Below are 18026 nucleotides of genomic sequence, written 5' to 3'. Positions count from 1 at the left end.
GTTTCCTCCCACAGTCCAAAGGTGTGCGGGTTAGGTGGATTGGCCATGCTAAATTGCCCGTAGTGTAAAAAGTAAGGTTAAGGGGGGGGTTGTTGGGTTACGGGTATACGGGTTATAGGGTGGATACGTGGGTTTGAGTGGGGTGGTCGTTGCTCGGCGCAGCATTGGGGGCCGAAGGGCCTGTTCTGTGCTGTACTGTTCTATGTTTTATGTTCTATAGTGTGGGCAACACGGTAGCATAGTGGGAGCAGCACGGTAGCATAGCGTGGGCAGCATGGTAGCATAGTGTGGGCAACACGGTAGCATAGTGGGAGCAGCACGGTAGCATAGTGGGGGCAACACGGTAGCATAGTGGGGGCAGCATGGTAGCATAGTGTGGGCAACACGGTAGCATAGTGGGGGCAGCACAGTAGCATAGTGTGGGCAGCATGGTAGCATAGCGTGGGCAGCACGGTAGCATAGCGGGGGCAGCACGGTAGCAAAGCGGGGGCAGCACGGTAGCATAGCGGGGGCAGCACAGTAACATAGCGTGGGCAGCATGGTAGCACAGTGGGGGCAGCACGGTAGCATAGTGGGGGCAGCACGGTAGCATAGTGGGGGCAGCACGGTAGCATAGTGGGGGCAGCACGATAGCATAGTGGGGGCAGCATGGTGGCATAGTGGGGGCATCACGGTAGCATAGTGATTAGCACAATTGCTTCACAGCTCCAGGGAGCCAGGTTCGATTCCCGGCTTGGGTCACTGTCTGTACGTATTATGCACGTTTTCCTTGTGTGTGCGTGGGTTTCCTCCGGGTGCTTCGGTTTCCTCCCACAGTCTAAGGATGTGCAGGTTATGTGGATTGGCCATGCTAAATTTCCCTTAGTGTTCAAATTGCCCTTCGTGTTGGGTGGGGTTACTGAATTATGGGAATAGGGTGGAGGTGTGGACTTGGATAGGTTGCTCTTTCCAAGAGCCGGTGCAGACTCGATGGGCCGAATGGCCTCCTGCACTGTAAAATTCTATTATTCTAGGATACCAATCAAAGAGAACATTTACATAGATAGATAGAATTTACAGTGCAGAAGGAGGCCATTTGGCCCATCGAGTCTGCACTGGCTCTTGCAAAGAGCACCCTACCCCCTACCCAAGGTCAACACCTCCACCTTGTCCCCATAACTCAGCAACCCCACCTAACACTAAGGGCAATTTTGGACACTAAGGGCAATTTATCATGGGCAATCCACCTAACCCGCACATCTTTGGACTGTGGGAGGAAACCCACGCACACATGGGGAGGATGTGCAGACTCTGCACAGACAGTGACCCAAGCCGGAATCGAACCTGGGACCCTGGAGCTGTGAAGTGATTGTGCTATCCACAATGCTACCGTGCTGCCCATCAAAAAAAATTCTGAGAGGACAAGAATAATTTGTTTCAAAATAATCTGTGTCGATTCCTAATTAATAATTAGGGTTACATGATTTATAAAATATGAGTACAATTATCGAATCATAACTTCGGCATGTACACTTAATTATAACATCACCAAGCACGTATTTTCTCTATTTATTTACTAACATCTAGATATGGGTATGCTAGGAATATGTTTGAGTGGTGGAGCAAACTCTCTTCCCATTATCCCTTGTTTTGGTGGACACACACGAGTTGCAGCTGCGTAACGATCAATTGAATTGAATATTTGTGTGTGAGCTGTGTGACGACCTCCCTTTTAATTAAATGCAGTAATAGTCCTTGAATGCTATCTGTTGGAACTAAGGCAGCCAGTGCCTTTTCAAAAATTCTCTGCCTGTGAAAATTTTGCAGTTCGCAGCTTGTGGTGATTCTGTCTTTTAAACCCATTTCACGTACATCTTATCACTGGCAGAATGGCCTTTCCATTCATGATGGCAAGGCTGTACAGCAGGCCACAACAAACCTTGACACACACTCTGTCAATGACTACAGGAAACCTCCAATATAGTCCAGATAGTAAAAGTTTTGTTTCAGCATGCTAATTATCTAATCTCTTGTTTTATTGTCACAAGTAGACTTACATTAACACTGCAATGAAGTTACTGTGAAAAGCTCCTTGTCTGCCCTATTGTCTGCCTTATCACATTTCACGTAGCTCCATAACTTGTATTGTATGCTGCCTGTACATGGGTGTGAGCTGTGCATCCTAATCATTTGCCATGTGGTCAGTATATAACCCTTATCACCTGATAATCACTCTTACATGTGCCGTACTTGCTCCAATAGAGCTGGCATGGTGAATTGCTGCACAATGAATGCATCAAAAGTGCTGCCAGGATATGGAGCATTGTCCTGCATGATTCACTGCATGTGGTCACACACCAGCTAAAAATTGAGAGTTATAGCTCTTTCGGTTGCAGTGTCAGGTAGAGTTAGCCAGTGTGCCCACAGGTGAAGTGTATGCAGTTAGTGGAACCTTGATCCTGTAGTGATTTGCATATCTGTAAGTACACAAGGGGTTAATGTAGAGACATAACAGCTAAGTAATCACTGGATGGCAGCACGAGAGATGGGTATAAGAAGACAGACTCAAGCCAAGATCCCTCTCTTCATGTGGATAGTGACTAGTGACCAGAGGCAGAGAGAGACAGCTCAGAATGTAGGTGTAGTTAATCATAGTTAAGTCTTATTCAAACTTGTTTATTTAACACCTAGTATAAATGTTGGAGAGAGAACAAACTCATAGTTTATTTGTTAACGTTACTCAATAAAGTATTTGCTCTAATTGGAAGACCACGATTGTTAATCAACATCGGGTTAAAGATCATCCTGGCAAGAAGCAAATGTGTAACATGTATTGCACAAAGTAATAAAACAGACCCTGGGGAAGCCTATAGCCGAATGAAGTTGTGTGTTCTCTAGCAGTTGCATCGGTGAGTGTCCTAATGGGGGACCAGAAGTGAGCAGGACTTCAACTCATCATGTAGTGGCCACCAATTAGCTATGCACAGATGAGAGGCTCAGTCAATTGTGCATTGGATCAGGCAGGAGGCCACTGATCGCACTGTTACCTCATGGGGTAAAGGACTGGACACCATGGGCAGAATTCTCTGATAATGGGGCTATGTCCCCACTCCCGCGAGAAAACAGGCACAAATCACTCTGGACTTTCCTGGAGAAAGCCCAGAGTGGTTCTCTGTTTTGCAAGGGGCTAGCAGGGACCTGGAGTGCTCCTTGCAGCTCTGGTTGCTGACACTTCCTGCCACGGCCCCGCACATGCGCACGGCGGCGCGGCGGCCCCGCGCAACATGGCCGATCCATACTGCAGGCCGACCCCAACAATATAGGCCCCCCCGAGATCGCGCCTGCCCGCCGATCGGTGGCCCCAAATCGCATGCCTGGCCATCCTGGAGGCCCCCCCCCCCGGTGACGGATCCCCCTGCCACCCATCAGGCAGCCGTGGACTGAGTTCGCAGCCGCTACTCTGAGCTCCCGCAGGGTGGAACCATGAGTGAACCACGGCGGCGGGAGTTTGGCCAGTTGTTGGCGGAGAATCGCCACTTGGGGCCTCTTTCAATGGCCCCCAACCATTCGTGACTCTTCCTAAACTGAAGCTGCCCACATACAGCAAAACCGAACAATATTCAGACTTGGGTTGATCCGTGGCAATTAACATTCACACCATACAAGTTCCAGGCAATGACTATATCTATCAAGACAGAATCTAACTACCTCCCCTTGACATTCAATGGAATTATCAAAGCTGAATTCCCAACTATCAATACCCTGGGAGTTATTGGTGACCAGAAAATGAACTAGACCAGCCATTTAAATTGTGGCTAGAAGAGCAGGCCAAAGACTGGTAATTCTGCAGTGTAATGTACCTCCACACTCTCCAAAGCCTGTCCACCATCTACATGACTTAGGTCAGGAGTGTGATAGAGTACTCTCTACTTGCCTGGATGAATGCAGATATCACAACACTGAAGATTTGATTGGCACCCCATTCATCACCTTAAACCTTCACACACTCCACCACTGAGGCACAATGCCTGCAATGAGTAACACCTGCAAGATGCACTGCAGCAACTTACCAAGGCTGCTTCCAAACCCTCGACTCGTCACACCTCGAAGAACAATGGCAGCACACATGTGGGAAAACGATGATCTGAAAGATCCACCAAATCACATGCCATCCTGACTTGGAACTTTGCATCACTGTTGCTGGGTCAAAAGTCTAAAACTCGCTCTCTGAGGGCACTGCATAAGATGGACTGCAGCAGTTCAAGATGGCAGTTCACCACCACTTTCTCAAGGGAAATTAGGGATAGGCAATAACTCTGGCCTAGCCAGTGATGTCCACATGCTATAAACAAATACAAAAAAAATGTTATGGAACACTCAAAGACTGGTGTCAGTGTCCCTGAACTCTGTAAGTTGGCCCATCTAAAGGAGGAGGCAGTCAAACTACCTCAGAAGAAGGGTGTAAGCTCAGTTACAGATGGTAAGGCTGGAGTATTAATATAATAGAGTGAGGATGTCTCCAATCCGGTGTTGGGAACTTGGCATACAGGAGGCAGGCATGACACTGCAGTGCGAAATGGAATTATGCATAACCTCAAGCTTGTGTTCCACTACAGATCCTCACACTCGGGAGACATGTTACACACAGTCTGCAGGGATCCAGAACTCCGCCTAGTCGTAGAGTCATAGAGGTCTACAGCACAGAAAAGGCCCTTTGGCCCATCTCATCTGCGCTGGTCAAAAACAACTTCTGACAGGGCAGCACGGTGGCCTAGTGGTTAGCACAACCGCCTCACGGCGCTGAGGTCCCAGGTTCGATCCCGGCTCTGGGTCACTGTCCGTGTGGAGTTTGCACATTCTCCCCGTGTCTGCGTGGGTTTCGCCCCCACAACCCAAAAACGTGCAAGCTAGGTGGATTGGCCACGCTAAATTGCCCCTTAATTGAAAAAATGATTGGGTACACTAAATTTATAAAAAAAAAAAAAACAACTTCTGAGGATACTAACATGGAACAACTGGAGGTTGCTCCATCACAGATTTTTCCCGCACCCTCTGGCAGTACAGAGACAGTCACCTCAATACGAAAGCACGTGCGAATAGGTTTAGGGTCACAATCTGGTGAACACATCACAGACACTTCACAGCAGCTGGTGTGAGAGCAAAGGTCCCCTGACAGTCAGAGGATTGCTGGAAAGCAGGCCCATGCAGAACCCATGCTGAAATTGACCCTCTGGAAATGTCCGAAAGAAACATGCTGAAGATGCAAAGACAGGCAGACGAACATCTGACAGAGGTGCCAGAGGCTTTGCACAGCTTTGGAGGACTACAGCAATAATTTATGTAATGTAGGGGTGGCGCAGTGGTTAGCACTGTTTCCTCACGGCGCCGAGGGCTCGTGTTCCATCCCAGCCCCGAGTCACTGTCCGTGTGGAGTTTGCACATTCTCCCGAGTCTGTGTGGGTCTCACCCCCACAGTCCAAAGATGTGCAGGCTAGGTGGATTGGCCACGCTAAATTGCCCCTTAATTGGAACAAAAATAATTGGGTGCTCTAAATTTTTTTTTAAAAAGGATTTCTGTTATGGCTCCAGCACACGAGTGCTTGGCATCCACCGCGAAGAGCCAAGTTCAGTAGAGCACTTTGTGACTGCCAGATAGGTGCTTGCACCAGCATTTTTTCACTCTCATCATGGGTTCTATACACTTAACTAGGCAAAAGGGGCAAAGGCACCTCAACCTCCATCAAGGTGCCCTAAATTCAGGGAGCTGTAACGCACACCGGCAAGGAGGAGGAGTGCCAGAAATCTGTCTCAGGGGTATCTCCTCGGGGCGCTCTCTGGAATGAGGTTGGGAATGGCATTAAACACAAAATTAGAGATGCATGTAATAAGGGAATATCGGTGATCATGGGTGATTTTAATCTTCACATAGAGTGGGAAAATCAAATTATCCACAATGTCGTAGAGGAATTCCTGGAGTGTATACGGGATGGTTTTCTTGACCAATACGTAGAGGAACCAACGAGAGAGCAGGCCATCTTAGACTGGGTACTGTGTAATAAGAAGGGAATCATTGCCAATCTGGCTGTACGAGACCCCTTGGGGATTAGTGAGCATAACATGATAGAATTTTATGGAGAGTGAAGTAGTTGATTCGGAGACTTGGGTGCTGAACCTTAATAAAGGGAACTATGAAGATATGAGGCATGAATTGGCCTTGATAGATTGGGGAGAGTTACTTAAAGGGATGACGGTGGATAGACAATGGCAAACATTCAAGCAACGCGTGGGGAAACTACAGCAACCGTTCCCAAAATGAAAATGCTGGAAAATCTCAGCAGGTCTGGCAGCATCTGTAGGGAGACAAAAGAGTTAACATTTCGAATCCAGATGACCCTTTGTCTCATGGGGATCCTCGTGCGATCCACGGTGGCGGCCATCTTGGGATCCTTCCTCTCCTCACTCAGAAAATCGCCTCGAAGGCTACGAATTCAGAGGGCAGTCAACCCGGGGCCACTCCAGCACAGCTGATCGAGCCGCCGACTACCCGCAACTCAGCGCGGTGACGTTGGACCAGTCGCGTCCGAAACATCTCCGCAACTCCATGATGACCATTGAAATCAACGGGTACAGGACACCGTGCCTCTTCGACTCCGGGAGCACCGAGAGCTTTGTGCACCCAGATCTGGTAAGACGCTGTTCGCTCCCTATCTTCCCTGCACGGCAAACTATCTCCCTCGGTTCGGGCTCTCAGTCTGTTCACCTCCAAGGGCGCAAGGTCGCGACCCTAACGATCCAGGGCACTAGCTACTCGAACTTCCAGCTGTACGTGCTCCCTGAACTCTGCGCCCCACTCCTACTGGGACTCGACTTCCAGTGTAACCTGAAAAGCCTCACATTCCTCTTCGGCGGGCCTTTGCCCCTGCTCACTATTTGCAGCCTCGCTACGCTAAAAATTGACCCCCCTCCACTCTTTGCCAATCTCACGCTGGACTGCAAACACGTAGCCACTTGCAGCAGGCGGTACAGCCTGCAGGACAGGGTGTTTATCAGAACCGAGGATAATAGGCTCCTATGTGAGGGGATCATAGAGGCCAGTAATAGCCCCTGGAGAGCTCAGGTGGTGGTCGTCAAGACCGGGGAAAAATTCCGAATGGTAGTGGACTATAGCCAAACTATTAATCGGTTCACACTCCTCGATGCGTACCCCCTCCCCAGGATTGCAGACATGGTGAATCAGATCGCCCACTATCGTGTCTTCTCCACGGTGGATCTGAAGTCTTCATACCACCAGCTCCCAATCCGCCCGGAGGACCACCACTTCACGGTGTTTGAGGCCAACGGCTGCCTCTTCCACTTCCTCCGGGTTCCCTTTTGCGTCACGAATGGTGTCCCGGTGTCCAACAAGCAATGGACCGAATGGTGGACCAGTACGGGCTGCGGGCCACGTTTCCATACTTGGACAACGTCACCATCTGCGGCCATGATCAGCAGGACCACGACGCTAACCTCCATCGATTTCTCCAAACTGCCCAGAAACTTAATCTTACTTACAACACGGAGAAATGCGTTTTCCGCACTACCAGGCTAGCCATCCTCGGCTATGTCGTGGAAAACGGAGTCCTGGGCCCCGACCCGGACCGTATGCGCCCTCTCTTACACCTCCCTCTCCCTCATTGTCCCAGGGCCCTCAACCGGTGCCTGGGGTTTTTCTCATATTATGCCCAGTGGGTCCCTCAGTATGCGGACAAAGTCCACCCACTATTTAAGGCCACACTCTTCCCTCTATCGGATGGGGCTCATCAGGCCTTCACTCGTATCAAGGAGGACATCACCAAAGCGGCTATACAGGCGGTGGATGAATCCGACCCTTTCCAGGTAGAGAGCGATGCCTCAGAGGTCGCTCTCGCAGCCATACTAAATCAGGCAGGGAGACCAGTTGCCTTTTTCTCCCGAACCCTCTCCGCTTCGGATCTTCGACACTCCTCGGTCGAAAAGGAAGCACAAGCCATCGTGGAAGCTATACGTCACTGGAGGCACTACCTCGCAGGTAGGAGGTTCATCCTCATCACCGACCAAAGATCGGTTGCCTTTATGTTTGCCAACTCACAAAGGGGCAAAATTAAAAACGATAAGATCCTACGGTGGAGGATAAAACTCTCCACCTACAAGTACGATATCATGTACCGGCCGGGGAAGCTCAACGAGTCCCCAGATGCCCTGTCCCACTGCACGTGCGCCAGTGCGCAAGACGACCGGCTCAAAGCTATCCACAATGACCTCTGCCACCCGGGGGTCACCCGGTTCGCCCACTACATCAAAGCCCGAAACCTGCCTTTCTCCACCGAGGAGGTAAAAGCCATCACCAGGGATTGCCCGATCTGTGCGGAGTGCAAACTGCACTTCTATAGACCAGACAGACCTGGTCAAGGCCTCACGGCCCTTTGAACGCCTAAGTATCGATTTCAAAGGGCCACTCCCCTTGACCAATAGGGATGTACTTCCTGAACGTAATAGATGAGTTCTCCCGCTTCCCCTTTGCTTTCCCGTGCCCCGATATGAACTCCCACACAGTCATTAGGGCCCTGCATAGTATCTTCACCCTGTTTGGTTTCCCCAGCTATGTACACAGCGACAGGGGTTCGTCCTTTATGAGTGACGAGCTGCGTCAGTACCTGCTTGAAAAGGGCATCGCCTCGAGCAGGACTACCAGCTATAACCCCAGGGGGAACAGGGAGGTGAAGAGGGAGGACGCGACGGTCTGGAAGACCGTCCTACTGACCCTCCGGTCCAGGAAGCTCCAGACCTCCCATTGGCAGGAGGTCCTTCCCGACGCACTCCATGATATTAGATCCCTCCTATGTACGGCCACCAGCCAGACCCCTCACGAGCGGCTATTTGTTTTTTCCAGGGGCACTACCACGGGGGTTTCGCTCACAGCATGGTTGCGGACACCGGGCCCGGTTCTCCTCCCGAAGCACGTCCTGACCCACAAAACTGACCCACTCATTGAGAGAGTGCTCCTACTCCACTCGAACCCCCAATACGCGTTCATCGAATACCCTGACGGCCGTCAGGACACTGTTTCCCTCCGGGACCTGGCGCCTGCAGGATCCTACTCCAACACTACTTCCGCCGAGGTACCCCTCACACTATACCCCTCCTAATACCCCGCGCCCGGCGCCCCCACGCCTGTAGGCCCGCTGCCCGTGCTCCGTGCCCTTGGGTTTCCGGCACGCCCCGTCACCAGTCGAACCAGTCGGATACAAAGCTCTGACAAAATCACCCCCGGAGTCTGCCATCGTACCCTCGCCGACCGCCACCACCCAGCCACCAGAAGAGGCTGCAACCCCGGTGCTTCGTCGATCTCAGAGGACGACTCGGTCGCCGGATCGACTCAATTTGTAATTTGTAATCTGTAATTTGACATTTGTAGACACATCACCCCCGCTGGACTTGATTTTTTTACAGGGGGTGAATGTGGTGAATCACATTCCGCGTAATTCACACTGTTGTCCTATGATGTGCTGTATTCATGTTAGCTCAGTATACGAGCAGTTGCGCGGCTCTGCCCATAGGGGGAGATGAGGAGTTTACTGGGCTCCACCCTTGGCTCCGCCCATGGCTCCTCCCACTAACCGGAAGTATAAAGCTTTGCAGTCGTGAGCCTGCCTGCCAGTTCATCACGTCACAGGCAGGCTCTGTTGTAAGACTATTAAAACCATTGTTCACTTCCAACCACGTGTCTTGTGAATTGATGGTCACATCAGAAAGTACAGTATGAAAGGAAGCTTGCAGGGAACATAAAGACTGAGACTAAGAGTTTCTATAGATATGTGAAGAGAAAGAGACTGGTAAAGAGAAATGTAGGTCCCTGCAAACAAACAGGGGAATGCATAATAAGGGACAAAGAAATGGCTAAGCAATTCAAAACATACTTTGGTTCTGTCTTCACAAAAGGGGACACAAATCAGATATCAGAAACCAGGGAATTATAGACCAGTAAACCTAACATCAGTAGTGGAGAAAATGCTTGAATCCATTCTCATAGTGGAACATTTAGAAAGCAGTGGCAGGATCAGTCATAGTCCGCATGGATTTATGAAGGGAAAATCATGCTTGACAAATCTGTTGGAATTCTTTGAAGATGTAACCAGTACAATTGACAAGGGGGTGCCATTCAATGTGGTATATTTGGACTTTCAGAAGGCATTTGCCAAAGTCCCGCATCAGAGATTATTGCGCAAAATTAAAGCACATGGGATTGGAGGAAATGTGTTGAGGTGGATAGAAAACTAGTTGGCAGCGAGGAAACAAAGAGTAGGGATTAATGGGTCCTTTTCAAATTGGCAGACAGTAACTAGTACCACAGGGATAGGTTCTGGGACCCCAGCTATTCACAACATATATTAATGATTTGGATGAGGGAACAAAATGTAACATCTCAAAGTTTGCAGATGATACCAAGTTAGGTGGGAGGGCGAATTGTGACAAGGATGCTACAGCATGATATTGGGCGAGTGGGCAAATCAATGGCAGATGCAGTATAATTTGGATAAGTGTGAGGTTATTCACTTTGGAAGCAAAAACAGGAAGATAGATCACTAACTGACTGGTTGTAAATTGGAAGAGCGGAGTGTGCAGCTGGACCTGGGTGTCCTTGTGGACCAGTCGCTGAAGGTAAGCATGCAGGTGCAGCAGGCGGTAAAAAAGCCGGATGGCAAATTGGCCTTCATTGCGAGAGGTTTCGAGCATAGAAGCAGGGATGTGTTGCTGCAATTGTACAGGGTATTGGTGAGGTCACACCTGGAGTATTGTGCGCCGTTTCGGTCTCCTTCTCTGAGGAAGGATGTTCTTGCTCTCGAGGGAGTGCAGCAAAGGTTTACCAGACTGATTCCAGGGATGGCGGGGCTGTCATATGAGAAGGGATTGACTAGGTTGGGATTGTTCTCGCTGGAGTTCAGAAGAATGAGGGGGAATTTCAGAGAGACTTATAAGATTTTAACGGGACCAGACAGGGTAGATGGAGGGGAGGTGTTACCAATGATGGATGTGTCCAGAACCAGAGGTCACAGTCTAAGAATTCAGGATAAACTATTTTGGACAGATATAAGGAGACATTTCTTTACCCAAAGAGTGGTGAGCCTATGCAATTCATTACCACAGGAAGTAGTTAATGCTAAAATATTGAATATATTCAAGAGATGGCGAGAGATAGCACTTGGGGAGAATGGGATCAAACTCTATGGGGAGAAAGCAGGATTAGGCTATTGAGTTGGATGATCAGCTATGATCGTGATGAATGGCGGAGCAGGCTCAAAGGGCCAAAAGGCCTTCTCCTGTTCCTATCTATGTATCTATGTGATGATTATTAGTGGGGGCAAGGGGGCGCAGCGATTGGTTTGCCAACAATAATGGTTGCTGGAAAGGAGGGGTGGATATTGCTGATGATAATGGATGGGGCGGGAGGGGTGATCCTGATATCCATGGGAAGGGGAGGGCGGGTTGTCTTATTAGCGTAGGAGTGCAGAGTGAACCACATAAAAAGTAAATCTGCAGAATTTTTGCAGCATAATTATGATCAAGCTTTTGTAGGTTTTGTAAGGGCCAGGAAGAGCCCACACCAAGTTTGTTGAAACGAAAACTTACTTTATTTTACAACTACTATTATATACAGCTTAAATAGTTCCCTTCTGGGTCTTCTCTCTCTAGCCGGTACCTAAACTCGTCAATATTATATATCTCTCGCCATCTCTTGAATATATTCAATATTTTAGCATTAACTATACATTGTTAGGCGGTCCCCCCACCCCCTTAACCGGGGAGCTCATATTCTGCAATGGCCGGGGGAAGTTAGGCTACTTGTGAGTTGCAATAGTAGAATTTTTGAAAATTTTCTCCAAAGATTTCACACATTTCTGAAAATATTCCAGAGCTGCTCAACGTCAGTGATGATGAAAGAGGTCTTGATCGATGTAGGACTTGATACCAGCAGTTCCCAGCTTGCAGCACTAGCACATCTTCAACAAAGACTGCAAGAAGATGGAACTATGAAAAATATGCTGAGGACAGTTAATGAAAGACTTGGAACAAGTTTTAAGGTACATTACCTGAAAGTGGTCACTTCTTAATTATCATATGCTATTTTCTGATGACTGCAGCCTTTAAACTGAAAATGAACTGGATGCAATTTAGTTTCCCTCAGTATGGCTGCATTCGTCTTCAGAAGCCATGAAAATCCTCTGGCATGGTTTTGTAATTTGGAATCCAGATTAATTTTTTGTCATTCCTGTGTAAAATGCTCTCATTCAGTTATTTATTTGTCAGACTTTACATGCCAGTAATCAATTGGCAATAGGGAAAAAACTGAAAAGTTACACTTCAGGACATTTTGATACCTTATCCCCTCCTTTGAAATTTTCAAACTGCCCTTTTATCCCATCTTGATTCCTGAATAACTGTTGCGAAGTACAAAAAGTCAGCTGAGTAAATGTGTTCAAAATCTCATTCATAATAATGTTTTTTCAACCACACAATAATGTATCAGCAGCATGCTGACAAAGGGCTTTGGAATTTCAGGCAATGCCTCACCATTAATGGTCCTCAGGTAAGTGCTTCCAGAAGAAGAGTGAGGCCCACTTGTTAAGTTGGAGGGGTGCACCAAGAGGGAGATGAGATGGAAAGGAAAGGCAAACGGGAAGAGCAGCCTGGGTAGAGAAGGCAATTGGGAGAGACGGCTGAGGTTGTGATTGGGGCATGGCAATTTGTAGCCTGGGGTGGAACATTCCTGCTCACTTCGGCTCAATATTCAGCTAAATATAGTTGTACACCTATTTGTCCTGACCGCCATGGGCCTGATGCCAGTTGTGTTCAGGTCAACTCAATTTTGGGCAGTGCACTTTAAACACACGCTACAATTCTTATTGCCAGGCATTAGATGATTATTTAAAAGTAAATTACTGCGGATGTTGGAATCTGAAACCAAAAGAGAAAATGCTGGAAAATCTCAGCAACTCTGGCAGCACCTGTAGGGAGAGAAAAGAGCTAACGTTTCGAGTCCAGATGACGCTTTGTCAAAGATGATTATTTATATTGCCTTTCCAATATGGCAGATGGTGATTTCTGGTTTATAGATCAGGCTATCTGGTCCCCATATTGATGGCTTAACTGCATTTTAATGCCCGAAAATAGAATGTGGCACCATCAAATTTCTAGGTCTCGAGATCCACTTGAGAAAATAAATCTTTGTAGTTATGACAGCACTGAATTTCATCACTTGTCAGAGTACTTTCATTCTATTTGCAGTTGTTACTGAAAGCTAATGAGTAGTTAAGATTTCAAGTAACACGCATTTAGAGCTGGATTCGCCACAGAACCACGCCAAAATCGTGGCCGGCGCGGGGACAGAGAATCCACTTTCACGCCGTAATCAGGCTCGGCGCCGGTCCGACGATTCTCCGGGCCCCAAAAATCGGCGTGACCACGGAGTATGCCGTGTCGCTGACCGGCCGAGTTCCCGACAGTGTGGAACGAACCACCTGTTGCCAGTCGGGTGCTAGCATGCTGAGTCCGCAGCCACCTGGTTGGGTGCGGTGGATCGGAGGCCAGGGGTGCCTTATAGGCGACCGGGGATTAAATCTGCGTGGTTTCATGCTCAGGCATGTGGCTGATTGGGGGTGGGTTTCTTTTTTCTACGTGGCTCTGAGGTCCGGGTCCGCCATGGGGCTCGGCGCAGCCGCTGGAGGCCACCGCCATGCGCATGCACTGATTCTGAACCGGAAGTGCGGGGGTATCTTCAACTAACGCTGCAAGGTTTACTCCGGGTCCCTGCTAGGCCCCTGCAGGGCACTGAATTAGTTCAACCCAACCCATCATTAGCAGTGTTCAATGAATAGCAATCAGAGTTGGATTCCTGAATGACTTTTCCTCTGCTCCTCTCCCCTCACCTTTAATTGTTGATGTTGAAGCAATCCACAAAGCCTTCTTTATGAGTGTGTCTGTCTTGAAGAGGTGCCATGATTCTGTACCTACCAAAATTTTAAACATTGACTGCCATTACTGATTCATCCTTGTGTACAGGTGAAATTCCCCCCAGGAAGATAATATCATTTTCTATTATGTTAATAATTAACACATATTCCTTTTGAATTCAACTGCCCAAAATTGAGTTGACCTGAACACAACTGGCATCAGGCCCATGGCGGTCAGGACAAATAGGTGTACAACTATATTTAGCTGAATATTGAGCCGAAGTGAGCAGGAATGTTCCACCCCAGGCTACAAATTGCCATGCCCCAATCACAACCTCAGCCGTCTCTCCCAATTGCCTTCTCTACCCAGGCTGCTCTTCCCGTTTGCCTTTCCTTTCCATCTCATCTCCCTCTTGGTGCACCCCTCCAACTTAACAAGTGGGCCTCACTCTTCTTCTGGAAGCACTTACCTGAGGACCATTAATGGTGAGGCATTGCCTGAATATGAATTCAACGTTTTGAATGGTCCTTGTACTCAGTTAATACACTAGACTCATGGCTGAGTGTCTTTCCACTTTCATTTTTTCAATGTTCAGTGTTTTGCTTTCGTTATGCTAAATGAATCAGTGTAATGATAAGCATTGTTTATAACAGCAGTTTTTAAAGACAAAAATTTTAATCACAAATTGGGAGATTATATTTGAAGTTTAGTGGGATGTCATGCGAAATCAGTAGCCTGACCTATTATATTATCCAAGGACAGCATACTTCAGCACACTAATCACCAACAGGATAAGAGTACCCTCGTCAGTCATAAAAAAGGAAATGTTAAGTCTGATGATGCTTGCATTTGGTTGTGAGTGGACAATATTTCCTTAACTGACGGCATAGACAAAAATATATTTACCGTATTTTTCTCCAATTCTTTATAGGCATGGAAAAATATCACAATTCAACCACAACACCTTCATTACCTGAGTGAATTTCCTTCCAACTTTAACATAATTGTTCTTCAGCATTCTGAAGATAGGTAAACAAAGCATTTAGATTTTTCTTTTAGTTTGTTTTTTGTGGGACTAGTGTTAAGCAAAGTACTATATTCTGTTTCTAGGTTTATGCTTTTGCTGCATTTTCAGTCAGCGTCATTGTTGATTGGGCAGCACGGTGGTACAGTGGTGCCTCACTGCGCCAGAAACCTGGGTTCAATTCTAGCCTTGGGTGACTGACTGTTTGCATGTTCTCCCCGCGTCTGCATGGGTTCCCTCCGGATGCTCTGGTTTCCTCCCACAGTCCAAAGATGTGCAGGTTAGGCGGATTGGCAATGATAAATTGCCCTATGGTGTCCAGAGATGTACAGGTTAGGTGGGCTTGAGAGGATACAGCAGAAGAGTGGGCCTAGGAAGGGTGCTCTTCCAGAGTGTCGGTGCAGACTCGATGGGCCAGATGGCCTCCTTCTGCAGTGTAGGAATTCTATGGATTCTATGATTGCTCCTTACCCCAATGCTGTTTGTGGAACCTGTTTGTTGGTAAGCACAAATTGGCTGTTGTGTTTCAGATATTACAGCAGTGACTACATCAAATGTATTTGGTTTGCTGTAAAGAAATGTTTGATTGTCCTGGACAGTTACATAAATGCAAGTTTTATTTCCTTTTTCAAGCATTTTTGACATTAAAGAAACCTGTGTAGTAGATCTTAAAATGGCAATAGTTGTTCCAGGATCTAACTCCTGAAATTGGTCCACCAGAAGAATGTGTAAAAGATGAGTGCTATTTATGATGTAATTTCTTGTGGAGATGAACAAAACTAATAATACAATTTGGTGTGCAGGTCCATGTTATATGGAGCACTTCTTGAGATACCAAAACCAAAAACCGTTGAGAAAAAGGGCAAAGGCGTTCAGAGTAAGAAAATCCACACTATTTTGCCGAATGAATATCTTCTGTTGTCTTTTTGTTCACAAAATTTTGTGAATTAGGGATTGGGCTGCCTTAGTAGCTTCTTCAATTGCCTCAGCTACCGTCATAGAATCATAGATGTTTACAGCATGGAAACAGGCCCTTCGGCCCAGCTTGTCCATACCGCCCAGTTTCTATCACTAAGCTAGTCCCACTTGCCTGCATTTGGCCCACATACCCAACCTGTCCATGATATGTCTGCTTTTTAAAACACAAAATTATACCCACCTCCACCACTGTCTCTGGCAGCCCATTCCAGATGCTCACCACCCTCTGTGAAGAAATTTCTCCTCTGGTCTCTTTTGTATCTTTTCCCTCTCACCTTAAACCTATGCCCTCTAGTTCTAGATTCCTCTACCTTTGGGAAAAGATGTCGACTATCTACCTTATCTATGCTCCTCATTACTTTATAGACCTCTATACGATCACCCCTGAGCCTCTTGCACTCCAGGGAAAAAGGTCCCAGCTCTTTAATAGTACTCTTATATTTCAGAGGGTATTTAAGAGCCAAGCACATTGCTGTGGATCTGGAGCCACATGTAGACTGGACCAGGTGAGCACAGCAGATTTCCTTCCCAAAAGGAAAAGGACATAAGTGAACCAGATGGGCTTTTACGACAATTGACAATGGTTTCATGGTCATCATTGGCCTTTTCATTCCAGATTTTTATAGAAATCACATTTCATCATCGACCATGGTGGGATTTGAACCTGGGTCACCAGACTATTACCCTGAGTCTCTGGATTACTAATGCAGCGACAGTACCACAATCCCAATGCATCCCCCCTTTTTCACCTTTCCCAGCATGACATTTGCATGTGCTGTTGGACTCTTCACTGATACTACCTTGCTCAATATGCGAGGATGGCTGACATCTCACTCATGCAATTGGCCAGTGGTTGTGACAATATCAAGGAGAACTACTGACACACAGCCACTCAGCTCGTACGCATGCTGGTGCCTACATTGTTCGAGACCTGTCACCCAGGTGAGACTTGCAACTCATTGACGCGCTTTCTACATTGCACCCTCAACCTCCTTGTTAATCCCTGGCTGCTGATCTTTGTCGCCACCTCCATCTCCTGGCAGATTCTTTCTTCCAGATGGTAGAATTGGCACATTTTTCCTCTCAAAGGTTTTGTTAATTAAAGATTTAAGGGAGGCATCATGAAAGTGCAGAAACACTTGGGACGCCAGCACTGCTCCTTTGATTTCCATATTGCTCCATAGCTTCAGTCAGCAGCAAGCTCAGTCATGTCTACTGTTTTGCATTTCAAAGTGCCCACTGGTACTGGTCCAACTAATTTTGTGCCAACCTTATTCCTGAACCAATTGGGCCATTTGAATTTTAAAACCAGGGTAGACGTGGTGAGGTAGTAATGTCACTGCACTTGTAAACCAGAGGCCCAGGCTCATGTTCTTTGGACAAGGGTTCAAATCGTACCATGGCAGCCTGTGGAAGTTAAATTTGTATGAATGAGAATCTGGAATTGAATGCTAATATCAGTAATAGTCACCATTAAACTATCATTAAGTGTTGTAAAAACATATCTGGTTCACTAATGTTCTTTATGGAAGAAAACCTGGCATCCTTACCCCAATTGACCTTCTTGTGATTGACTTTTAACTGTCCTTCAAAATGCATCTAATGCCACTCAATTCAAGATAATTAGGATGGGCAACAGCAACATTCAGTGATACTTATGCCCATGAAAACATAACTTATCATATTGCATCACTCAATCTAACGTAATGCGGGCTCAGGATCTGGGTGTCTGGTTCCTCAGCCTGGATTGAATATCCAAAACCCAATGTCAACATTACCGTTTGGTATGTCCCAGCAATCACTTTGTATTAACTTAAACCTTATGACATATTTCCATTTTCAACATCTGTCACCCTGTAGAATTTTAAATAAGATTGGTAGTTTAATGACTATTTAGAAGTACTTTATCCTATGAGTCCATGCATTTTAGGACAAGAATTTATATCACACAAAAAAGATCCTGAAAGTCCGCATTATTACATTACGTGAGCATAGGCTGGATTTGAAACCAAACCGTGATTATCATACTTATTTTTCTTTAAACCTTAACGAGCAATTAATTATCTTAGTTTAACGA

The 18026-nt window shown here is 47.0% G+C and overlaps 1 protein-coding gene across 4 annotated transcripts in view; it reads left to right on the top strand.

The window, feature by feature from the left end:
- The window catches only part of LOC119950709 (cilia- and flagella-associated protein 46), a 365535-nt gene that overhangs the window by 283987 nt on the left and 63522 nt on the right, over window positions 1-18026 (top strand). For all 4 annotated transcript variants that reach the window (XM_038773375.1, XM_038773376.1, XM_038773374.1 and 1 more), the window contains 3 exons: window positions 11910-12077; window positions 14879-14976; window positions 15775-15848. In XM_038773375.1, the coding sequence (XP_038629303.1) occupies window positions 11910-12077; window positions 14879-14976; window positions 15775-15848 (340 nt within the window). The remainder of the gene's footprint in view (window positions 1-11909; window positions 12078-14878; window positions 14977-15774; window positions 15849-18026) is intronic.

Source organism: Scyliorhinus canicula, chromosome 16 (genome assembly GCF_902713615.1).
Source record: "Scyliorhinus canicula chromosome 16, sScyCan1.1, whole genome shotgun sequence".
Lineage (NCBI taxonomy): Eukaryota > Metazoa > Chordata > Chondrichthyes > Carcharhiniformes > Scyliorhinidae > Scyliorhinus > Scyliorhinus canicula.
The sequence above is the reverse complement of the archived record's forward strand: the minus strand, read 5'-3'. Positions and strand labels throughout refer to the sequence as shown.